The following is a 20,704-nucleotide window of genomic DNA, read 5'->3' as shown; positions in this document are numbered from 1 at the left end:
GGTCTATCTATAAACGCCCACTGAACCAGAGGCATACATAGTATTTAGAAATTCAAGTATTCTGGGCTAATAGCATATAAAACGAAAATGAAGAAATCTGTAGACGATTAACCGTACCCACAGTTGTAAATAAACAAAAAAAACCTTCAAATTCCCAAACACACTTTCAAGAGAAAAAAAATCATTTACTTCCATAAAGCGAAAAAAAGCAGCCTGAGTTAATGATAAATGTGAAAAAGAAACAAGAAATTCTTCCAAAAGTTAAAAAAAAAAAAGAAAAATCAAAGAAGAATGTCCATTTCAGTCAGGATAAACAGCAATAAAGCTCCTCTAAAGAAACATCAACCACTCTTCTAAACACCTCCTTACAAGCAACATAACACAGAAACTAAAATGCAGTAATATGCTCAAAAACAATCTCCTTTGAGTCCTTTTCTCATCACAGAAAAGGGAAACCAGAGCTCTCTTTGCCAGCTGTAATAGAATGAAAAAATAAAAGAGAAAAAAAAAAGATACATAAGAATAACACCCCTTTGATGATTACTCACCTTTTCCTTTTTCCCTCTGCATCTACCCTTTATGATGCTTTAATTTATACCAAATTAAATTAAACCAACTTATGAACATGATTCCTAATTTTCTCTTTGGTGATCTAAATCAATCTCTACTTTCTGAAAAGAAGAAGAAGAAGAAACATGAATCTGTACTTTCTCTCACCCACACCTTTTTGAGAGGAGGACCAAGAAAACAATTAGAAAAACTATGGATGAAAGCCCAATTGCCACTCCAAGCACAACCTTACTCGGTCCATGGTGATGATCATTCTTGCCCTTATCGCTACTATCTGAACTATCATCTTCGCTGTCACTGCTGCTATCGTCTGAACTCGATGACCGCTCAGCCGGGGGCGATACGGGCAGCCCATCTTTATCGCAGCGTGCAATTCCAAGCTTCAGCTTTGACGAAATAATTGAGTGGTTGTAACAGAGATTGCTATTTCCACCTACTTTGAACACGACCAATCTCTTTATGAAGGACCCATTGAAGGGCATGACCCCCCGGAAGTTATTGTTTTCGAGATTGAGATACTTCAGATGCTTCATCTCCGAGAGGAACTTCGGAATGGTCCCATTGAACTGATTCGAGCTCAAATCGAGGTGAACCAAACCTGGAATCTCCGACATTGATTCGGGTATCGGACCTGACAAGGAATTGGAGGCAAACGACACATTTCTGAGTGACATCAGATCTCCCAGCGAAGTGGGTAGCTCACCAGTAAGTGCATTTGAAGAAAGATTCAAGAACTCAAGGTCGGCCAGAAGTGTCAGCGAACTGGGCACCTTCCCTTTGAGTCGATTACCGGAAATATCTATGTGGGTATAGTTCGAATGCCATCTTTTGGGGAGAAAACCAGTAAGATTGGTGTTTGAAATCGTTACTGAGCTGAGCTTCTTCAAGTTCCTGAGTATGATCAACGGTCCACTGGCGCTAATTGTCACGTCTGAGACAGTTAGATCCACGAGGTTCTGTAAGCGGCCGAGGAAAACGCCCGACAATTTATGCAGACTGTTGATGCAGGAGAATGAGCGGAGATTGGCGATGAGCTCGACGGGGAAGTGAACCGGAGGGATATGGCAGTTGAGGAACTCGAGATCTTGCAATGTACTTAAAGATTTTAAGGCGGTGATGGACATCTCGACGTCGTCGGAGCAGTTGACAAGGCGGAGAGTGACGAGGTGGCGGAAGGGCCTGCTGGAGTCACAGACAGTAGCATTGTGGAGGGAAGGTTGAATGCAGGGGTCTTTGGCGGTGGGGATGTTGAGGGATTGGAGGGCAGTGAGCTGTTTGGGATCAAGGGTTGATGAGGAGGATGGGGGTGAAGGCTTTGTAGGAGTTGTAGCTGGAGCTGGAGATGAGGGAGAAGGCTCTTCTGTAGGTGTTGCAGCTGGAGCTGGAGAGGTGGGTGAAGGTTTGGTGGGTGCTTTAGCTGGAGCTGGAGATGAGGGCAAAGGTTTTGCAGGTGTTGTAGCTGGAGCTGGAGATGAAGGTGAAGAAGGTTTTGTAGCTGGAGCTGGAGGTGAGGGCGAAGATTTTGTAGGTGTTGTGGCTGGTGCTGAAGGCAAAGGTGAAGGTTTTGTGGGTCTTGTTGCCGGAGCTGAAGGTGAGGGTGGTTTGATTGGAGGGGTTTCCGGTGGTGGTGATGAGGTTGAGTTGCGGGGGAGAGAGGAGGAGATGGTGACGGTGGAGGATAAGAGCAGTAGGAGTAGGATAAGAAGAAATGGGGATTTGGGTTCCATTGCAGAGAGAGAGAGAGAGGATGTGATTGGGTTGTCTGCTTTATTTCAGGTTCAGGGAGGTGACATTAAAGCAATAAATTCTGTGATACGAGTATTTGAATGTAAAAAAGTAAAAAAAAAAGGGGAGATCGAGCTTGAAGAAGGGACAGACGGTTGGAATTTGGAAGTATGCAAATAAAGTAACCCAAAGCTATGAATCATGAGTTATAATAACTAAGAGTCTAGAGGTTTTCTGGTATACGAAGAAAGGATTTAGGATTAAGATAAGTAATTAGGCAAATTTCGGATCTGGGTAGGTAAATAGGATTTCTAGAAGGTAAAAGCTCTCTGGGAATAGTGCATAAACCATTTGGGTTAAAGTCATATGACCACAGTAATTGTTGGCACATACGTATCTGGGTCCTCAACTCTGAGCATCCGATGGATGCGGACCCCAGATCAAAACTATTGGTCCCGTGGCCCCCCAGAAGAGCCTAAATCGCTAGGTTCCTATTTCCTAATCTCCAGATCGGAATGGGGGAGAGGGGGGAGCCCTAATTCAGCTTGTAAAGCCATTAATGGTGATAGTTGAAACTTTACTCTCCCCCCAAGCAAGCTAGAAAAAATATCCTTTATTTAGGAATTTGATTTGGACGCATCAATTTTACAGTATACTCGTTAGATCAAAAGGTAAGAGCCTCTGTTTTTCAACTTCTATCCTGTTCAAAGAGTGAGTTCTTTGGAGGTTTAGGGTTTAACAAATTACTGTGAGTCTGTGAGTACTAGAGGATAGGATAAGATGCATGGATAATCACAACCTGGGGCCTGGGGGAAACCGGATTTGCTCCTGGTCCTGGCTGGGGATGGTCCCTAGCATCTGACCCATCCAAGACAGCATCAACATAGCCGTAGGTGCAACTTATGAGTAACCAATTCCGATGCATGTTGTAGATTCTTTTTTTTTTATGTACGTAGTATGTTCGTATGTAAGTGACCGTTGGAGACCGTGCGAGGAATCCGCCTTCGATTGGTCAACCTTTTCGTCCCATGCCAAGTTCCCAATTGCCATTTACCAAAAAGCCCTGATCACAAACAGAAAGGGAGACGATTCAATACTATACTGCACTATCCAGATCCAAATATCCAATCCATACACATATCATATGTGTGGGTACCTATCCACCCATCAACGTGGAACGTCATCTAAAAAGTTGGATAATCATTGTGGGCAAGATCCACAAATTGGGTCCATGGACCATTATTTTAAAAGGGCCCACCATCTGAGCCATTATTGATTGCTACAACATGAGAGTAAGTGCAACATACCACAATATGTATAATTAGTAGATTTTTAATACCGAAGTTCAACAAATTCTTCTGTGTGGAGTGTGGACGAACATGGTGAATGTACACCAGATCTCTTTTCTAATTCATGAATGTTCTGTAGCCAACCCCCCCCACCAAAAAAAAAGAGAGAAAACAGGGTTGTGGTAATATGGGGTATGGGGTCACTGTAACTTTGGAGGAGAAGCTCTGAGCCGCGTCTGAAGATACTGTCTTTAGAACGTTATTTGCCCCCACTCAGTTTTATTGAGTTTTTGGGTTACAGGCAAATTCGTTCTCGGGATACAATAGAGCCTTGGGCGAGAATCTGCAACCAACAAAGTTGAAGAGTCTCCAAAGAAACCTTCTGTGAAACTATAGCAGACCGGACTGAGAGAGAGAGAGTATGTGAATTTCGAAATTGTGTGTTTTGGAGTCTGATTCATGCTCCTTAAATAATTTGTGAAGAGGTATGAAGAAAAGGTAGGTGTTGGTTTAGAGAAGGCACCTTGAACAGTCACAATTTCAAACATTGCGACTGTTTAAAAAGTAATTAACAGTTAATGACTGTTAACTTTGAATTGTGCCTCTTGATCACACCCGATCGAATTGTGACTGTTGATCTCATCAACGGTGATCAACGGTCAGCAACGCACCAAAACCAAAGCCGTCCATTGCTAACCACGTGGGTGCTAGTTGATCTCATCAATTAGTAGAGGCGAGCAAAGTGTGCCTCTAAAGCGCCTCATTGCGCCGCACACACATGTGCGCACGCGTTGCGCGGTATCGAATCCCCATACTCTCTTCTACTAATTCTAAGGAGTGTAAATCAATTCTTATTGAAATACAGAAAACAAAACTTATAATTTTCCAATGTGGGACAAGTTCAAAACTGGGTTTTGTAAGAGAAAAACTCATTTTTCAATCAAGTGTGCAAGTGCAATTTCTCATGTAATTGACCAATCAAACCCATTGGATTTAATCTCTTATGAGATCAAAATCCAACACTTGCCACCTATCTAGAACTCAAGACCTAACACAAAAAACGGATCCAACCCCAAATGATAGATATAACTTCCCAATTAGGCCAAAGGCCTAAAGTCTATAATATTATATAACATGACCCCGTAACAAGGTGACTTCACACCGTTAAGGGTGTTTTCACACTATTTTTCAGCTACACCTTTACATCTTCATTCTACTTATACAAGGATCATGAGTTAAACTTCCCTTTTTGTTTTGGCAAGAAGAGTCATGAATTAAACTTCAGGGATAATAATACCAAATTCACCATTCTCAATTTTCATTTTCTTCTCCAGCAAGTGATACAGCAATAGCATCAATGGAATGGGTCGGTAAGTTAAGCATGTCAATTGAAGTCACCCTCCCCAGAAAAAATAAAAACACAAAAAAAAAACAGCTATATAGCCTATAGAAACTCAAAATCCTATCTTTCAAGAATATGCAACTCCAGCTATAACATATATGTAGCTGAGTGTGTTCAGAAACCCCCAAATAACATCGTTCAATATTACATCAACAAAAGTACAATTGATCCTACACTCTGACATATTGACATTTCAAAGGCTTCAATTTTCTAAAGATGAAATTGCGTACCAAGCCATGTTATACTCTCCAGTTCATTTTGTTTAAACTCAACACAACAAAAGGATTGACAATGCTACAACTCAGCTTCTGCCTTTAAATTCCCAAAAGGAACTCAGTTACTTGTGTGGTACAAAACTTTTGACCATCTTCACCTATGACAGAAAAAGCTGCAAATAATAAAGGAATGCAAGCACCAATTCATTCATGATGATTCAAGGGAGTGGGAAAACCAAAGCACTACAAATCTTGCTTCTGATGGCTGCCAATCGGCTATACCTGCCAGTTTTGATCTATGAAATTGAGTAAACCTTCACTACTTTGGATGTGTCACAAACAACAAGGTTTTCTGAATTGGTCGGAGTGGTGCAGAGCCAATTTACCTGCCAGAAGGAAGAATCCTTGATCAGGATCTGCTATGGAAGCATACCTTTATCAAGTCAAGCAATATTTAAGCAGAAACATTACAATCTAGACTCTGCAAAATAAGAAATAAAAATCTCACCTTTTTGCTTATGTTAATGTTCAGCTTTAAAAGATCACTGTTGTTGCTGCTTTGTCCTGCATCAAGATGTTTAGACCAATCCCAAACCTTTACAAGTGCATCATTTCCACCTGAAATTATAAACCTTCCTCTCTCTTCAAACAATGAGAATGCCCTGTAAATTTGATCATCTTTGGAAGAGTGAATGAAAACACCCTCAATAAGCTAAATTTTCTTCAAAAGTTATTCATGAAATGAAAATACTTACACACATGATACGGCAGCAGCATGTCCTCCTGAAGCATAGTCTAAATGAAATCTTTTTCCTCTGCTTTGATCATTGGTTGCAGCATTTTCAGTTGGCACACTGTTTCTAGATCTTGGTTGAGATCCTTTTCGCTGTTGTGAGGAACTCCTTGACTTAGCAGCAGCAGCAAGTTCACATTCAATATCTATCACATCGACAACACCATCACCCCTAGCCACCACACAAATTTTGCTTGATTTCTCTAACATATCCACTTCAGGAACTGCTATGGCATGAACAAAAGCGGGGTTGAAACATTGACTTTCATTACCATGAACATCAACATCAGGCATACCTGCAATGCATCAAATGATCTTAAGACTTAACACATACAAGTTACATATGCCAAACTAGAGAAGTTGTACTGGATGACTTTTGTCAAAGACCTTATTGCAAGCATTTTGCAACTTCAAATTTCATGACTAATTAGATTTCCTAGAATCATAAGATCTAAGGAATATTAGTCCATTCAACATAATCTATAGCATGGCAGGAAACTGATGCATACAAGGCATGGTAAGCAATCAAAATCCCGGTTTCCTGATCGACAATCCAGGTGAGAAAATAAATAATCTTTTACATAATAGGTTAGCAATCTGGAGGCCAAGGATTAAAATTCTGTTTTTGAAATTTGATTTGATCAGAATATTTATGCTAAATTTCTGCTTCAGTCCAACTTAAAGATAGTTCAAAAGTAGAAGCTAGAACTTGATCTGGACCACCCAAATTCAAACCAGCCTTTGACAAACTGCCACAGCTATGTTTAACCATCTCAACAAAAACCTTCATACAAAAAGGAAATATTGAGAGCTCTAAGAGCCCGAAAGGATATGCATAAATGGTTGCAGAAAAATGTCAAAATCTTGTGATCACCTAATAAAACATGGACATGCTAGTGTTCCAACCAAAAAGGAGATCACCAAGTGTTTTCAATTTAAAACAAACAGAGATGCTCTCTTTGTTTTATTGAAAAGTCGCAAGAATTTGTGTGACAACGATCACAGCAGATGTTTGCTCATAACAGATCACCTCTTATACTAGTGGTAAGCTACTTTTACAGTCTCCTGCCATTTTCAATGGTCACTATTGCACGACTGTTGAATAAAAAAGAGCTTTGCTAAGTGTAGACACTCCATTTTTGCACCCTTTAGTCTTTCTGCAGCACTTCGAGCTTCAACCATTCTTCAGCTAACGTCTCAGCCCACCCGGGGGCATTCTTGGATTTTCACAGAAGTTTGAACCTCTAGGATCCGAAACCATAGGTACGTAGAGCCCAAAAATCCAAATCCAACACTGTTTATCGCTTCATCTTAAGACCCGAAACCAGAACCGATTCCGATCGTCCAATCGGGATCATTTTGATCTTGAAACTTATCTCACTACAAATCAGAAATACAACACCATAGGTACGTAGAGCCCAAAAGTCCAAATCTAATGACACCAAGATCACCCAAATCCGACATTGTTTACCCCTTCATCTTAAGACCCAAAGCCGGAACCAATTTCGATTGTCCAATCGGGATCATTTTGATCTTGTAACTTATCTCACGATAAATAAGAAATCCAACACCATAGATGCGTAAAGCCAAAAATCCAAATCCGACGACACCAAGATCACCCAAATCCGGTACCAATTACCACTTCATCTTAAGACCAGAAACCGGAATCGATCTCGATTGTCCGATCAGGATCATTTTGATCTTAAACCTTATCTCACGTCAAATCAGAAATTCAACACCATAGTACGTAGAGCCCAAAAATCCAAGTCCGACGACACTAAGATCACCCAAATCTGACATCGTTTACCTCATCCTCTTGAAACCCTAAACTGAAACCAATACCGATCATCCGATCGGGACCATTTTGATCATGAACCTCATCTCACGTCAAATCAGAAATCCAAAACCATAAATACATAGAGACCAAAACTCCAAATCCGATGACACCAAGATCACCCAAATCCGACATTGTTTACCCCTTCATCTCAAGACCCGAAGCCGAAACCGATTCTAACCGTCTGATAAGGATCATTTTTTATCCTGAACCATATGCCACATGAAATAAAAAATCCAACCTTGTAGATGAATAGAGCTCAAAATTCTGAGTCCAACAATGCCAAGATCATCCGATTCCAACACCGTTAACCCCTCCATCTTGAAACCCAATGCTATACCCGATTCAGACCCCTCCGTTTGGAATCTTCTTCACTATAACTTCAAAACTAGGGACCCTCACGACCAGATCTTTCTCCCAACCTCTAGAGCCATCTTAAAATTTAAAATTTAACCAGCTAAGGAGCCTCCAATCAATCAAACCAATCACCTAAACTTGGAATGTTCAATTTAGGTAAATTGGTGAAATTTTCCACTTATTTTCTTGATTGATTGAGAGGATCTCTCCCAAAGCTGTCTTCATAGCCCCTTCCCTCAATCAATCTCCCTCCAAAAACCCTTTAAACCTCAGCCATTGATCTCCCTATCTCAGCCCTCCATTCCCTTCTAGAATCCTCTCCAAAAATCTATAACCCCCCCCCCCCCTTTCTCACACACAAGGAAACATTCTAGCCTAGACACATTCTAACCTAGGGGGAAACCATGCAAACACCCTCACACAACCATTAGCCACGCTAAGCATCACTAGTTCAAGGCATTTCTCAATATTTTGACAGCACAATTAATTTGATGACTATGTTTGACAATCACATTTAATCAAGTCCTTCAACACAATGTTCTGAAAATTGTAATCATATTGTAAATCACAGAGAAGGTTGATCAAACTATATTGTAAATCATGACTTTCTACTTTTTTTTAGAAATTTGTCAAAAAAATAAAATAAATATGCTAAAACACAATATACAGAATTGGTTTCACCCCATTTGTAACCCATATTCATTATACTTAATACAACTGATTTTACCACTTGCACAATAGAAAAGCAAGATGATATGATAAAGTTCAACTTGAATGTCAATTACTCCACATTTTGTGGCACTTTAACCTACATATAATGGAAAATAAACTCAATAATGTTTCTAGATGGGTTTTCAAGAAGACATAAGTGTTATTGCACTTTTAGTAAAAATTATTCAGACAGATTCAAATCAGAACCCTCAGAATTCATGATTAAAATCATGATAAATCATGATATCATTATTATAAATCATAAGATTGTGACAGCTATGTTTCAAGATGTGTTATGCATGCATGTTACTTGAACTTTTAGTGAAAAATCCATATCAACGTATACCCATGCAGCGCCTGTGTTGGATAACATTGTGCAACACATAAAAGCCTAAACTTTTAAAGTAAATATGCTCCTAAATATTATTTCAAATTCTCTTATCTCAAGCAATCACATCAGACTATAATTCTCAGTGGAACTTTACCAAGATCGAATAATAAAAATTAGCATACAAGTTTTGGATAGTTCATGTTACAATTGTAAATAACATGCTTCCTAGTTAAGAATAAGCATTGAGGTATAAAATACCAAAATCCACGATTTTGTGCGGCCGCCCTTTGGAAAAGTCCCACATTACAAGTTTTGCATCAAGTCCACCAGTAATGACTGCCAAAAACATCCCAACCATAACATGTTAAGGGGGGAATCCCATATTTAGAACTGCATTAAGTACGATATTTTCATCTAACACTGCCAAATGGGAAAATAAGTTCAAGCATTGCATAATACAAAGAAATAGAGAAATTGATAAGCAATAAATTTTCACCCTCCAAACCCATCAAGATATGGAATTTCCCCCCTAACATGCAGCATGTCATAGTAGCATAAAAGTACCAAAAGTATTAGCACATTGATGAGCTTGAAATCAAGTTTTAGACTCCTTTAATTTTGTACCATCAACTATGACAATCGAGTAGCAATTAATATTGTTAAAGTAATTTAGACTATGAAAATACATGATACAGAGAACATACTTGGAATAAAATGCAGGATACCATACACATGAATCAGGAAATAAGTAAAAAAATTAGTGATAAAATGTCTGAACAATAAAATCGAATATTTCCAATAGTTGTGTACACCATTGGTGTCTGACAGAGATTGTGCAGTAGCATTGATAGAGATGCTTAAAGTAGACTATGTGTCCAGTACTATCAGTAACCAGGGACATTGATAAGATTCTATTGCACTCTGAGAGCATGGAAGGGCAAATGCATTGCAGATTGTACAGGCTCTATGGAAGGATCCTTGAATTGGAAACTGCATTCCCAGATTTTCTGGGAAAGCAAAAGTTTGTCCACCTAAACTGCAGAAACCTCATTACTACACTGGAAATACAACCTATTCAGGAGTTTCTAGTAACTAGAGTTATTACTGAAAGAATGGTAGGATCCATCTAATGGACGCCATAAAGGTTGCGGAATGGGTGGGGCGAATTTCAAAACTTTCCTACCTTCTCCCAACTGGGAATCATATTCCCTGAATTTAGAATACAATATTCAAGGATCTACTTGAACCCTAATCAAACCAGATCTGTACCAAAAGATAAATGGGAGGATTATACCTGATCCGGAGAAGCAGTATCTCCCAAAGTTGGTGTTCACGCCCAAAGAATGCTCCAAGATCTGTCCCTGCTGAAGATGACACAGCTGTGGATGGAACAGAACCAGCAGGGTGCGTCCTACACACTGGATCCTTCACAAGAATCCCCTGGATGTACTAAACACTGAATTCTTTCAGTCTTTCTTGCAAGACTGATGTCAAGAACTGGTTTCTTGACTTTCTTTTCTGCAAAGATCAAATCTTGCAACAATGCAGATGGCGGCGGCAGGAGGAGATTTCCAGAAACGAAAAGGCTGAACTGTTTTCTTTTCTGGAGAGAATGAGATCTAATCTCAATTCGCAGGAACCTTTCTTGCTTACCAGAACCTCTTGGATCGAAATCTTATTTCTCTCTCTTGGTTCATTCGAAAATCTCCTCTCTTTTCTTCTTGATTAAGAAATCTCCTAATTAGGAGTTATCCCAATCCAAATCAGTATTTGGATAGGGGATAATCTTAATCCCTTTCCCAGATAGAGTTAGCTTACTCCTGATCTTATCAGGAGGTTACCAGATTCAAATCTGATTTGAATTTGGTCTCTAAGAGTGGATAAGGCTAAGAGCCCAATCCTTTTTGCTAACTTCAATCTCAAATTCGCCCCATTGATGGGTGATCATATCAGCCCACTTCGAAATGGGCTTTTGGCCCATTAAGTATTCAGTGTTTAATTAGTTTCCAATCTGCTGCCCAGTTGGGCTTCTTTGTATGGCGTGGGACCCAAGCATTGATCTACACACCAGCCACATGGGTTCGGCCCAGCCTTTAATACAAGGCCCAGCCAAATTCACTGAAAATCTCAATGAACCCCTTGAGTCCATCGTATGAACCCTATGGGCCCAACACTTACATTAAGTGGTCCCTGGGCCAAGCCATCTTATAAAAACCCAGGGACTGTGGGCAGGTGCAAGATTAGCCCATCAGGTATTATCCTAAATGGTCTTACACTTAACCTCTCAGCCCTTAATGATCAAGCACTGCCCGACAAGAGAGGACCTCTCCCTCGGCTGCAAGGAACAGTGCCGCACTCTCCTCTCACATGGATCACGGGTATTAAAACCATTTGCAAACATTTTGAAACCGTACATATATATGTGAATATATTAATTTTGCAAAAACAAAATTCCAACGATTGAAATCAACTGCCGGCAGTCTGGTTTCCATCAGAGAGAGTGCATTCCCGATCATTACCCTTTGTCCGACAAAGTGGCTGATTCTGTCACTATGACCACCCACTCAGATGAATTCTCAAACTGCCCCAACATACCCAGGTTTTGATCCCCACTAAGGATCTCACTGATTGGCATATCAAAGGCAGCCTGATCCAGCACCTAGTGAAGTGTCATAATCGAGTCTAGGGGTCAGGTGTAACTTTCCAGTTTTGCCCATCTATCTCCAAGGTCCAGGGCAAGACTGGAAATCTGGTCCGGTTCAAGGATTCAAGTAATCCCATGCTGTATGTGCCTCGGGTCTTACCCTGATGGCTGAGACAGGCCATCCCAACACTTGGTGGCACACCAGTATCAGCCTTGGCAGGATAAATCTCCCCAGACTTATCCAACGGCTGTGAACATTTAAAACTAACATGAGTCTCTACAAATGTCCAGTTTTAGGGTTTTACACAGAATTAAACCAAACAACATGAATCAAACATGCACTTTATTTATTTCCACTAAATAACAAAAGTACATCAAAATGATTGAAGCTAAGGGCATACAAAACTGTCTAAGAATTACTATTCTTTTCCTTCCTCTATTTCCATTTGTTGCCCATGTAAGATTAAGCTTTGTTGCCACTTGCAAAAGATATTAAGAATCCATTTTTTTTCTTTTTCCTTTCCCACATTGGCAAATGGCATTTGATATCTTAAGCTGCATAATAACAATTAAGTGATCAACCTATTTGGCTTAGGTCTTGCCTAGTGAATATGAAGTTCGAATTTTAATTTCCACGGACCCCTATTTAGTCAGAATTTATTTCCTTCCACTTTTTCTCATGTAAACAAGTGTCAAAAAAATTAATGATTTTGCAAATTGTCCTTTCCCCTTGATCATCTTTTCTTTTGTCATTCATGGAATTAAACCAAGCACAAATCCTAAAATTTATTCAATGCCCATAAAATCAAATTATTTCAAATAAAAATATGAATAGTGGGAGTAAGAAGTTGCTGTTTTTCTTCCAAGTTCCAACGTTGACATCATTATCTGTACTGCTGATGTTGCCATTTGCTAGAACTGAACCAAAAGTTGGAATGAGAGTATAGGAAGAAGAAGAAAGAAGAGAGGAAGGAGAAGAGAAGAGATTTTGTGAGAAACAGGGTGTGTTCCTGTTCACACCCAAAACAAAACTCCTTTTACTTAGCAAGAGAGAGAAAATTACAATTATGCCCTTGAATGGGTACCCAAATAAAAATAAAGTGAAAATACATAAATACCCCTTCCCACAATGCATAATCTCAACACTCCCCCTAAAGCTCTGACCATAGATATCTATCATGCCCAGCTTGCCTAGGTTTCTATCAAGCTTAGGCTTGTTGAGGCCCTTGGTAAGACAATCAACAAGTTGATCTTCTGACTTAACAAAAGGCACACATATTTCTCCACTGGCTATCCTTTCTCTAATGAAGTGTTTGTCAACCTCAATGTGTTTTGTGTGATCATGTTGCATGGATTATGCGCAATGTTTATAGCAGCTTGGTTATCACCATAGTTGTCAAGGCGAGCACCAAGGCATCACCTAGGCAACTAAGCACTTTTTATCACTCACCTCGCCCAAACTCCAACCAGTCTTTGTATTATACTTTACATTATTTTACAATATTTTTATTTTTTATACTTTGAGCTCATAATATTAAAATAGATGGCAATACACCATAACATTCTTTCTTCACTTCATAAACCGGTGTGTATTTGTTAGATTGTTGTATTGTAAGGGTTCGAATGATACAAAGCAGTTTGAAGACTTGAAGAGACGAACAACGAGAGCAACCAGAATCGATGGGATGATGACTTCATCTCGTAAACATCAATTGATTGCAGGTATGATCCTCTGTCAACATCTTCTTTTCTGAGATAGGAAATAACCCACTCTGCTTCTTAATTTTTTTTATTTTTTTCCTTCCTTTTCTAGAACAAAAACAAGGGTTACACCCCTTATTCTCCTTCATTTGATGCTTTTGTTTTCTTATCCTTTTCCTGAAAAAAGAATAGGGGCTCTGCTCGATCATCATCATCATTTTCGATGTTTTTTCTTACATTTTTTAAGACAAGAATAGAGGCTTTGCCCCTTCTTCTCCTTCATCATTTTTGAGTTTTTTTTTTTTTTTTTTGCTTTCAGTTTTCTAAGACAAAAACAGGTGCTCCGACTTTCCTTTTCCTTATTTTTCTGATTTTTTTCTTTTTTTTTCTATGAAAAAAACAAAGGTTTAGTCCCTTCTTTTCCTAGGCGATGATATTTCTTAGACACTAGCCTTGGAACATTAGGAAGAGAAGGATTATTTCTAAGAAACAAACCTTGAAGCACTAGGATACAAACCTTGAAAGTTGAAACACTAGGAGAAGCGAGGTTATATTTGAAACACTAGGCGACATCTAGGTAGGCGACTAAGCACTCCCCCTATTGCCTAGGGCCGCCTTGGCTCCTTGAAAACTATGGTTATCACAATACAGTCTCATGGGAACTTCAGCTTGGATTCCAATCTCAGATAACAAGGTCTTCAGCCAAAGTAATTTTGACACAACATGAGCCATAACCCCATATTCCGCTTTGCACTAGATCGAGCTACAACTAATTGCTTTTTACTTCTCAAAGACACAACATTACCTATAGAACCTACCCAATCAGCATCAATATAAGCCTCAACCTTGAGATACCCATGGTTGGAGTACCACAATCCTTTGCCCAAGCACCTTTTTAAGTAGGCAAGGACCCTATTAATCGCCTGCATATGTGAATAGGGGTGTCAATAGTATTCGAAAATCCGATTTCGAATTCGATAGTCAACATAATCGAATCAAATACGGATAATTGGATTTGAATTCGAATTCGGATATGACTTGACTCAATTCGATAAATATCCGAATTCGACCGATTATTTAATTCTTATATATAATATATTTATTATCTAAAATAATTAATTAATCAAATTCGAATCAAATCGAATATTCGAATATTTAATCGGATTCGAATTCGGATATTAATTTTCAATATCCGTCAGATATCGAATCAAATTCAGATATCGGATTTTCTAGTCGGATTCGAATTAGGGCGTTGCCTGATCCGATTCGAATTCGATCCGCTTACACCCCTATATGTGAAGTTCTAGGGTTATGCATATACTGACTCACCACACTCACAAAACATGATATATCACATTTGGTCAAGCACAAATCGAGAAACCAACAAGCAAGTCTCTAATAGGCATCCTTGTCTAGAAGAATGTCTCTATTATCAACATTTAGTTTATGATTGGGGTCAATAGAGGTTTCAATTGGTTTGCACCCCAACTTGCCAACCTCATGAAGGAGGTCAAGTACATACTTTCTCTACGAAATGAAGATCCCTTCCTTTGGCCTTGCCACTTCAATTCAAAGAAAGTATCTAAGATTACCAAGATCTTTGATCTCAAATTCAGAAGTAAGAAGAGACTTTAGTTGGACTATTCCAAAGTTATCATCTCCAGTGACAACAATGTCATCAACATATACTATCATAAAAGTCACTAGGCCATTAACTCTTCTTATGAAGAGAGTATGATCTATTTGTGATTAAGTGAACCCAATTTTAAGAACAGCCTTACTTAATCTATCAAACCAAGCTCTATGAGACTGCTTGAACCTATAAAGGGGTTTCTTCATACAACAAACCTTCCCTTCACTATCATGGAAGCTTACTCCTAGGGGGGGGAGGGGGAGGGGGAGGGGGGGGGATCCATGTAGACCTCCTCTTGAAGATCTCCATTGAGGAAGGCGTTCTTCACATCTATCTAGTATAGAGGCCATGAATAGTGAGCACCAAGAGACATAATCACTTAAATAGATTTCATTTTGGCCACAGGTGCAAAGGTCTCCTGATAGTCAAATCCCATATGTTTGGGTGTATCCTTTTGCCACTAACCTAGCTTTTTATCTTTTAATTGAGCCATCCACCCAATGTTTAACTATATACACCCACTTGCAACCCACTAGAACTTTACCCTTAGGAAGAGGAACAATCTCCTAGGTTTGGTTCTTTATGAGGTTCTCCATCTCGTGGTTCATAGCATCCTTCCATTGAGGGGACTGCACTACATCTGTAACATTATGAGGAATAAAGACAAAGGAAATGACAGAAACATACACATAGTAGGAAGGTGAAAGGGCATCATAAGAAACATAGTTAGTGATGGGATAGGCTGTACATTTCCTTTTTTCCTTTTTAAACTGCAATCGGGAGGTCAAGATCAAATTGTAAGATATAAGGCTTAATAAAAGTGAGAATAAGAAGCTCAGGTTCAAGGTTGCTTTTAGAATTACCTGGAGTCGGGTGATTAGATTGCTGTGGACAATCGGCCTCACGAGTAACCTTCTTTTTGCGCCTTATGAACCATTGTTTCCAGGACTGTTGTTGAGGAGCAAGGAGGAGGAGGAGGAGCAGAAATACCATCGCTGCAAGTGGGAAGAGAAGAAGATGAACCAGAAATTTCCACAGAGGCAAGAACAAGAAGACAAAATGGAGTCCAATCTTCATTGACACTCTCCCCCTAAAGAGAAGGACAAGGTGACTAAAAAAAAAAAGTAGACTCAAGAAATGTAGCATCCTTAGACACATACCATCAGCTAGAGTGAGGACCAAAGCACTTGTACCCTTTTGGACTACAGAATAACTTAGAAAAACACACTTGATAGACTTATGATCAAGTTTAAGGCAAGAGGAACTCAAATCATGAACAAAGCAACTACAACCAAAGACTCTTAAGAGGAAGACAAAAAATAGGATCATTAGGGAAACGAAGTTGATGAGCAGACAAAAGGTAAAGAGTCTATGAAGGCTATTGATGAGATACACTATTGTTTCAACTGCATCTCCCCATAAACGAGTGGGTGCATGCATCTAGAAAAGTAACCCTCTAGCAACTTCAACCAGATGTCTATTTTTTCTCTGCTACACCATTCTGTTGCGGAGTTTGGGAACATGTGCTCTGATGAATTGCTCCTTCAAGGAAGAGTTGTAGATGCTTTTCAAAGTACTCTGTTAGTGTCGAGTATGTAGGGGTATTTCTGTCTTTATACTTATGTTGAGGTTGCTGATGTGTAATATTATGTTAGAACTAGTGTCCCTCACTTAAGTAGGGGCACATGTGTCTTTTCCATTATGTTAGTAATATAAAACATATCTGGTCGAATGGGAGAGGTAATTTTTTTTTTCTCTCATTCGAACCAGACTTTTATTCTCTCCTCTCTCTCTCTTTCTTCTTTCTTTCTTCTTTCTTCTCTCTTCTTGGCTGTTACCAGACTAACAGAACTCAAGAGCAGGCTGAATCATAATATGGTATCAAAGCACAACTAAGCAACTCGGATCTGCCCAGATTTCTGTTTTCTACGCACCCAGTCTAGGGTTTTCTCTTGGTTTCTTTGTCATCGGTTGGAGATAAGAGAAAAGGCTGAAAAGGAGTGGTTGCCCTCTTCCCTTGGAGGTCTCTATGCCTCCAGTTGTGTTGTCCGTGGTCGGTTGTTGTGGTTTCTAAGAAGCCCTCCCCTAATCGATGAAGAGAAAAGGGTTGATTTGTGTGGTGTAGTGGGTGTCTTGCGTGGTCTGATTTTTGTGTGGTTTGATTTTCGGGTGATGAGGTAAGAGATTTCTATGCATTTTTTTGTTATGAATCAAATAAGAAGTATGTTTCAGATCGTATGGTGGGATTTCAGACTGTAGTGTGCTAGGGTTTATGCTGTTTTTAGTGTGATTCGAAGGGAGAGTGGTCCTCATATAGTGTGGTGAGATTTCAAACAGTCGTGGGGCAGGGTTTGTGGTGTAAAGAGTGCAATCCTCAGCAATAGCAAGTGCTGAAACCAGTGTGATCAGTGTGTGGTGTGGTCTAGTGTGCAGTGTGCCAAATTCAGCAATAACAAAATTTAGCAATGGGAGATAGCAGTGATAGCAAATCTAATGTGATGATACCTACTAACTACCTGAATGTTCAAATGACCTCCATTAAACTGAATGGAGAGAATTATGTACCTTGGGCTAAATCTGTAGAAGTTTTTCTGAAGGCAAAGAAGAAGGTGAAACACATAAGGGAGGAAAAACCCTCCACTGATTCTCATGAGTATGATGACTGGGAACAAGAGGATGCATAGATTATCACGTGGTTATGGAACAGTATGGAACCCAAGATTAGTGTAAATTTCATGTTTCTTGACACTACCAAAGATGTGTGGGACCATGCTAAGAAGTTGTGTTCTAGTCAAGACAATACAACCAAAGTATATCAGCTGTATCAGGAATACTTTAATCTGCAACAGGGCAATCAGAGTCTTGAGGAGTACTAATGCTAGTATGAGAAACATTTGTAATGAGCTGAATGTTTATCACCCCCTCACTTCTGATGTCAAAATTCAGCAACAGCAGAGAGAACATCTTGATGTGACTCGTTTTTTGGTGGGGCTAAAATCTGAGTATGAACCAGTGCGGGCTCAGATACTAGGAGGGTCAGCTCTCCCTTCCTTAGAAGAGGTGTTTGCTCAACTTTGGAAGATTTCCATTGGATCTACTGAGAACTCTAATGTTTCCGATAGATCAGCCTTTGCAGTATCGAGGGGTCGTGGTGTTAGAGGTGGAGCTCGGGGAGCTCAGTCTGGCCGTAGTGGTAGCAGTGGTTCGGTATATGGCCGGAGTGGTGGTGGTGGACTTACATATAACAGTGGTGGGGGTCGTACTGGAGGTAGAGATTCAAGGGGAGACCGTGGCAGAGGATGTGGTTCGGGTCCGAGGAGGTGTACTCATTGTGGTATGGATGGACATACCATTAATTATTGCTATGACTTGCATGGTCCACCCTCAACTTGGGCCAATCATGCCATGACTAGTGACAGCAATTTTAGACAGGACAGTCGTTCAACTGATCAAATGCTTCCTACATCCACAGATGTTCCCGGGAAGGAGATAATGAGTGTCCCCCGTGATGAGTATGAGAGGTTTGTCCAGTCCACATCTCAACAGAACACGGCTACTCTCGCACACTCAGGTATGGCTTGTTTTGCATCCACACCCAATCCCTGGATTATTGACTCTGGAGCCTCCGATCACATGACTGGAACTCTAGGTGTGTTTTCTTCCCACTCTCCTTGCTCAACATCACAATCTGTTACCCTTGCTAATGGTTTCACATCCTCCATTTGTGGTGTTGGCAATGTAACATGACCCCCTTATCTTTATCCTCAATTTTGTATGTCCCTAAATTTTCATTTAACCTTATGTATGTTAGTAAGTTGACCAAGGCAATGAATTGCTCTATTACTTTTTACCCTTCTTCGTGTGTTTTTCAGGATCTCAAGATGGATGAAGATTGGTGGAGGGCATGAAGCTGGTGGATTGTATTATCTTGACGGTGGTGGAAGAACATCAACAACTCTCTAGTCATCTCTCTCTCCTCTCCAGTGGCACTATCAATTTGGTCACCCTTCGTTGAAAATTTTTAAGTCTTTGGTTCCTTTGTTGAGTCAACTTTCTGTTTTAGATTGTGAGTCATGTCAGTTGGGGAAACATCATCGTGTTCCCTTTAGTCCTGGGGTTGATAACCGTGTGTCGAGTCCTTTTTCTTTGGTTCATTCAGATGTTTGGGGTCCTTATAAAGTGATGTCATACAATGGTATAGATATTTTGTCATTTTTGTTGATGATTATTCAAGGATGACGTGGCTCTATTTAATGAAAGAAATGAGTGAATTGTTTACCATTTTCCAAAAATTTTATACCGAGATTCGCAACCAATTTGGTGTTCACATTAAAATTTTTCGTTCCGATAATGGTCGTGAATATTTCTCTTCATCATTTCAAGAATACTTGGACCAACATGGCATTATACATCAGACCTCATGCACCTACACCCCACAACAAAATGGGGTGGCTAAGAGAAAGAATCGTCATCTTTTGGAAACAGCTCGATCCCTCATGCATCACATGAATGTTCCCAAACCCTTTTGGAGTGATGCAGTGCTTATTTCTTGCTTCTTGATTAATCAAATGCCCACGTCTATCCTTGATGACCATTCCCCATTCACTACCATGTTTCCGAACTTGTCTCCGTTTCCTCTTTCTCCTCGAGTTTTTTGGTGTGTCTGCTTCGTCCATAATCTGGGCCCCGAGAAGGACAAATTAGATGCATGATCCATTAAGTGCATCTTCCTTGGCTTTTCCCGGACCCAGAAAGGGTACAAGTGTTATCATCCTAGTTCTCGACGTTCCTTTGTGTGTGTTGATGTTACATCCTCCTCTTCCTCTTCCAGTTGCGGATTATGTTCCTCTTGTTCCAGTTGTGACCAAGTCCTTGCCTCCAGTGCCACCACCTATTGAACGACCACCTATCCGTCAAGTGTATACACATCGCCCACATGTACCGGCTGCTACTCCAGCTCCATCAACGTCAACAGATCCGACAATTGTCCCCACACCAGCCCCGAACCCAGTATCTGATCTTGATCTTCCCATTGCCTTGCGGAAAGGTAAACACACTTGTACCCTTCATCCTATTTCTAATTATGTTTCACTCACTCACCTTTCCGCTTCCCATCACCAGTTTATCTCTTTGTTATCCTTTGTTGTTGTCCCTAAGAATGTCCAGGAAGCCCTTGCCTCTCCAGGATGGTGCCGTGCAATGGAAGAAGAACTCTCAACTCTAACTCATAATCATACTTGGGACCTCACCGCTCTTCCTCCTAGGAAGAAGGCTGTCGGTTGTAAGTGGGTTTATACTATTAAGTATTTACCTAATGGTAGTGCAGAGCGACTGAAAGCTAGATTGGTTGCAAAAGGGTACTCCCAAACCTATGGTATTGACTACACAAAGACCTTCTCCCCAATTGCTAAGATAGGTTCAGTTCGTGTTGTGATCTCTCTTGTTGCTATGTATGATTGGCCCCTCTATCAGCTTGATATCAAGAATGCTTTCTTGCAT

At 40.1% G+C, this 20,704-nt stretch overlaps 2 protein-coding genes across 6 annotated transcripts in view; both read right to left on the bottom strand.

The window, feature by feature from the left end:
• Nucleotides 1-298: 298 nt before the first annotated feature.
• On the bottom strand, nucleotides 299-2,460 carry LOC104589731 (receptor-like protein 51). Its single transcript, XM_010248146.3, has one exon. The coding sequence runs from the start codon at nucleotides 2,295-2,297 to the stop codon at nucleotides 714-716; it is 1,584 nt and encodes a 527-aa protein (XP_010246448.1). The 5' UTR covers nucleotides 2,298-2,460; the 3' UTR covers nucleotides 299-713.
• A 2,412-nt stretch (nucleotides 2,461-4,872) lies between these two features.
• Nucleotides 4,873-20,704, bottom strand: part of LOC104589730 (Transducin/WD40 repeat-like superfamily protein) — a 53,229-nt gene continuing 37,397 nt past the window's right edge. The window contains exons 8-13 of one of the 5 annotated variants that reach the window (XM_010248143.3): nucleotides 16,069-16,200; nucleotides 9,486-9,563; nucleotides 5,957-6,290; nucleotides 5,710-5,863; nucleotides 5,484-5,587; nucleotides 4,873-5,374 (exon numbers count right to left, since the gene is read on the bottom strand). In XM_010248143.3, coding sequence (XP_010246445.1) covers nucleotides 5,498-5,587; nucleotides 5,710-5,863; nucleotides 5,957-6,290; nucleotides 9,486-9,563; nucleotides 16,069-16,200 — 788 coding nt within the window. In that variant the 3' untranslated portion in view covers nucleotides 4,873-5,374; nucleotides 5,484-5,497. Of the gene's footprint in view, nucleotides 5,588-5,709; nucleotides 5,864-5,956; nucleotides 6,291-9,485; nucleotides 9,564-16,068; nucleotides 16,201-20,704 lie in introns of all 5 variants that reach the window. The other 4 variants (XM_010248144.3, XM_010248142.3, XM_088902085.1 and 1 more) reach the window with 4 other exon arrangements.

The sequence above is a fragment of the Nelumbo nucifera genome, chromosome 3 (genome assembly GCF_055504915.1).
Source record: "Nelumbo nucifera cultivar China Antique chromosome 3, China Antique-T2T, whole genome shotgun sequence".
Lineage (NCBI taxonomy): Eukaryota > Viridiplantae > Streptophyta > Magnoliopsida > Proteales > Nelumbonaceae > Nelumbo > Nelumbo nucifera.
The sequence above is the reverse complement of the archived record's forward strand: the minus strand, read 5'-3'. Positions and strand labels throughout refer to the sequence as shown.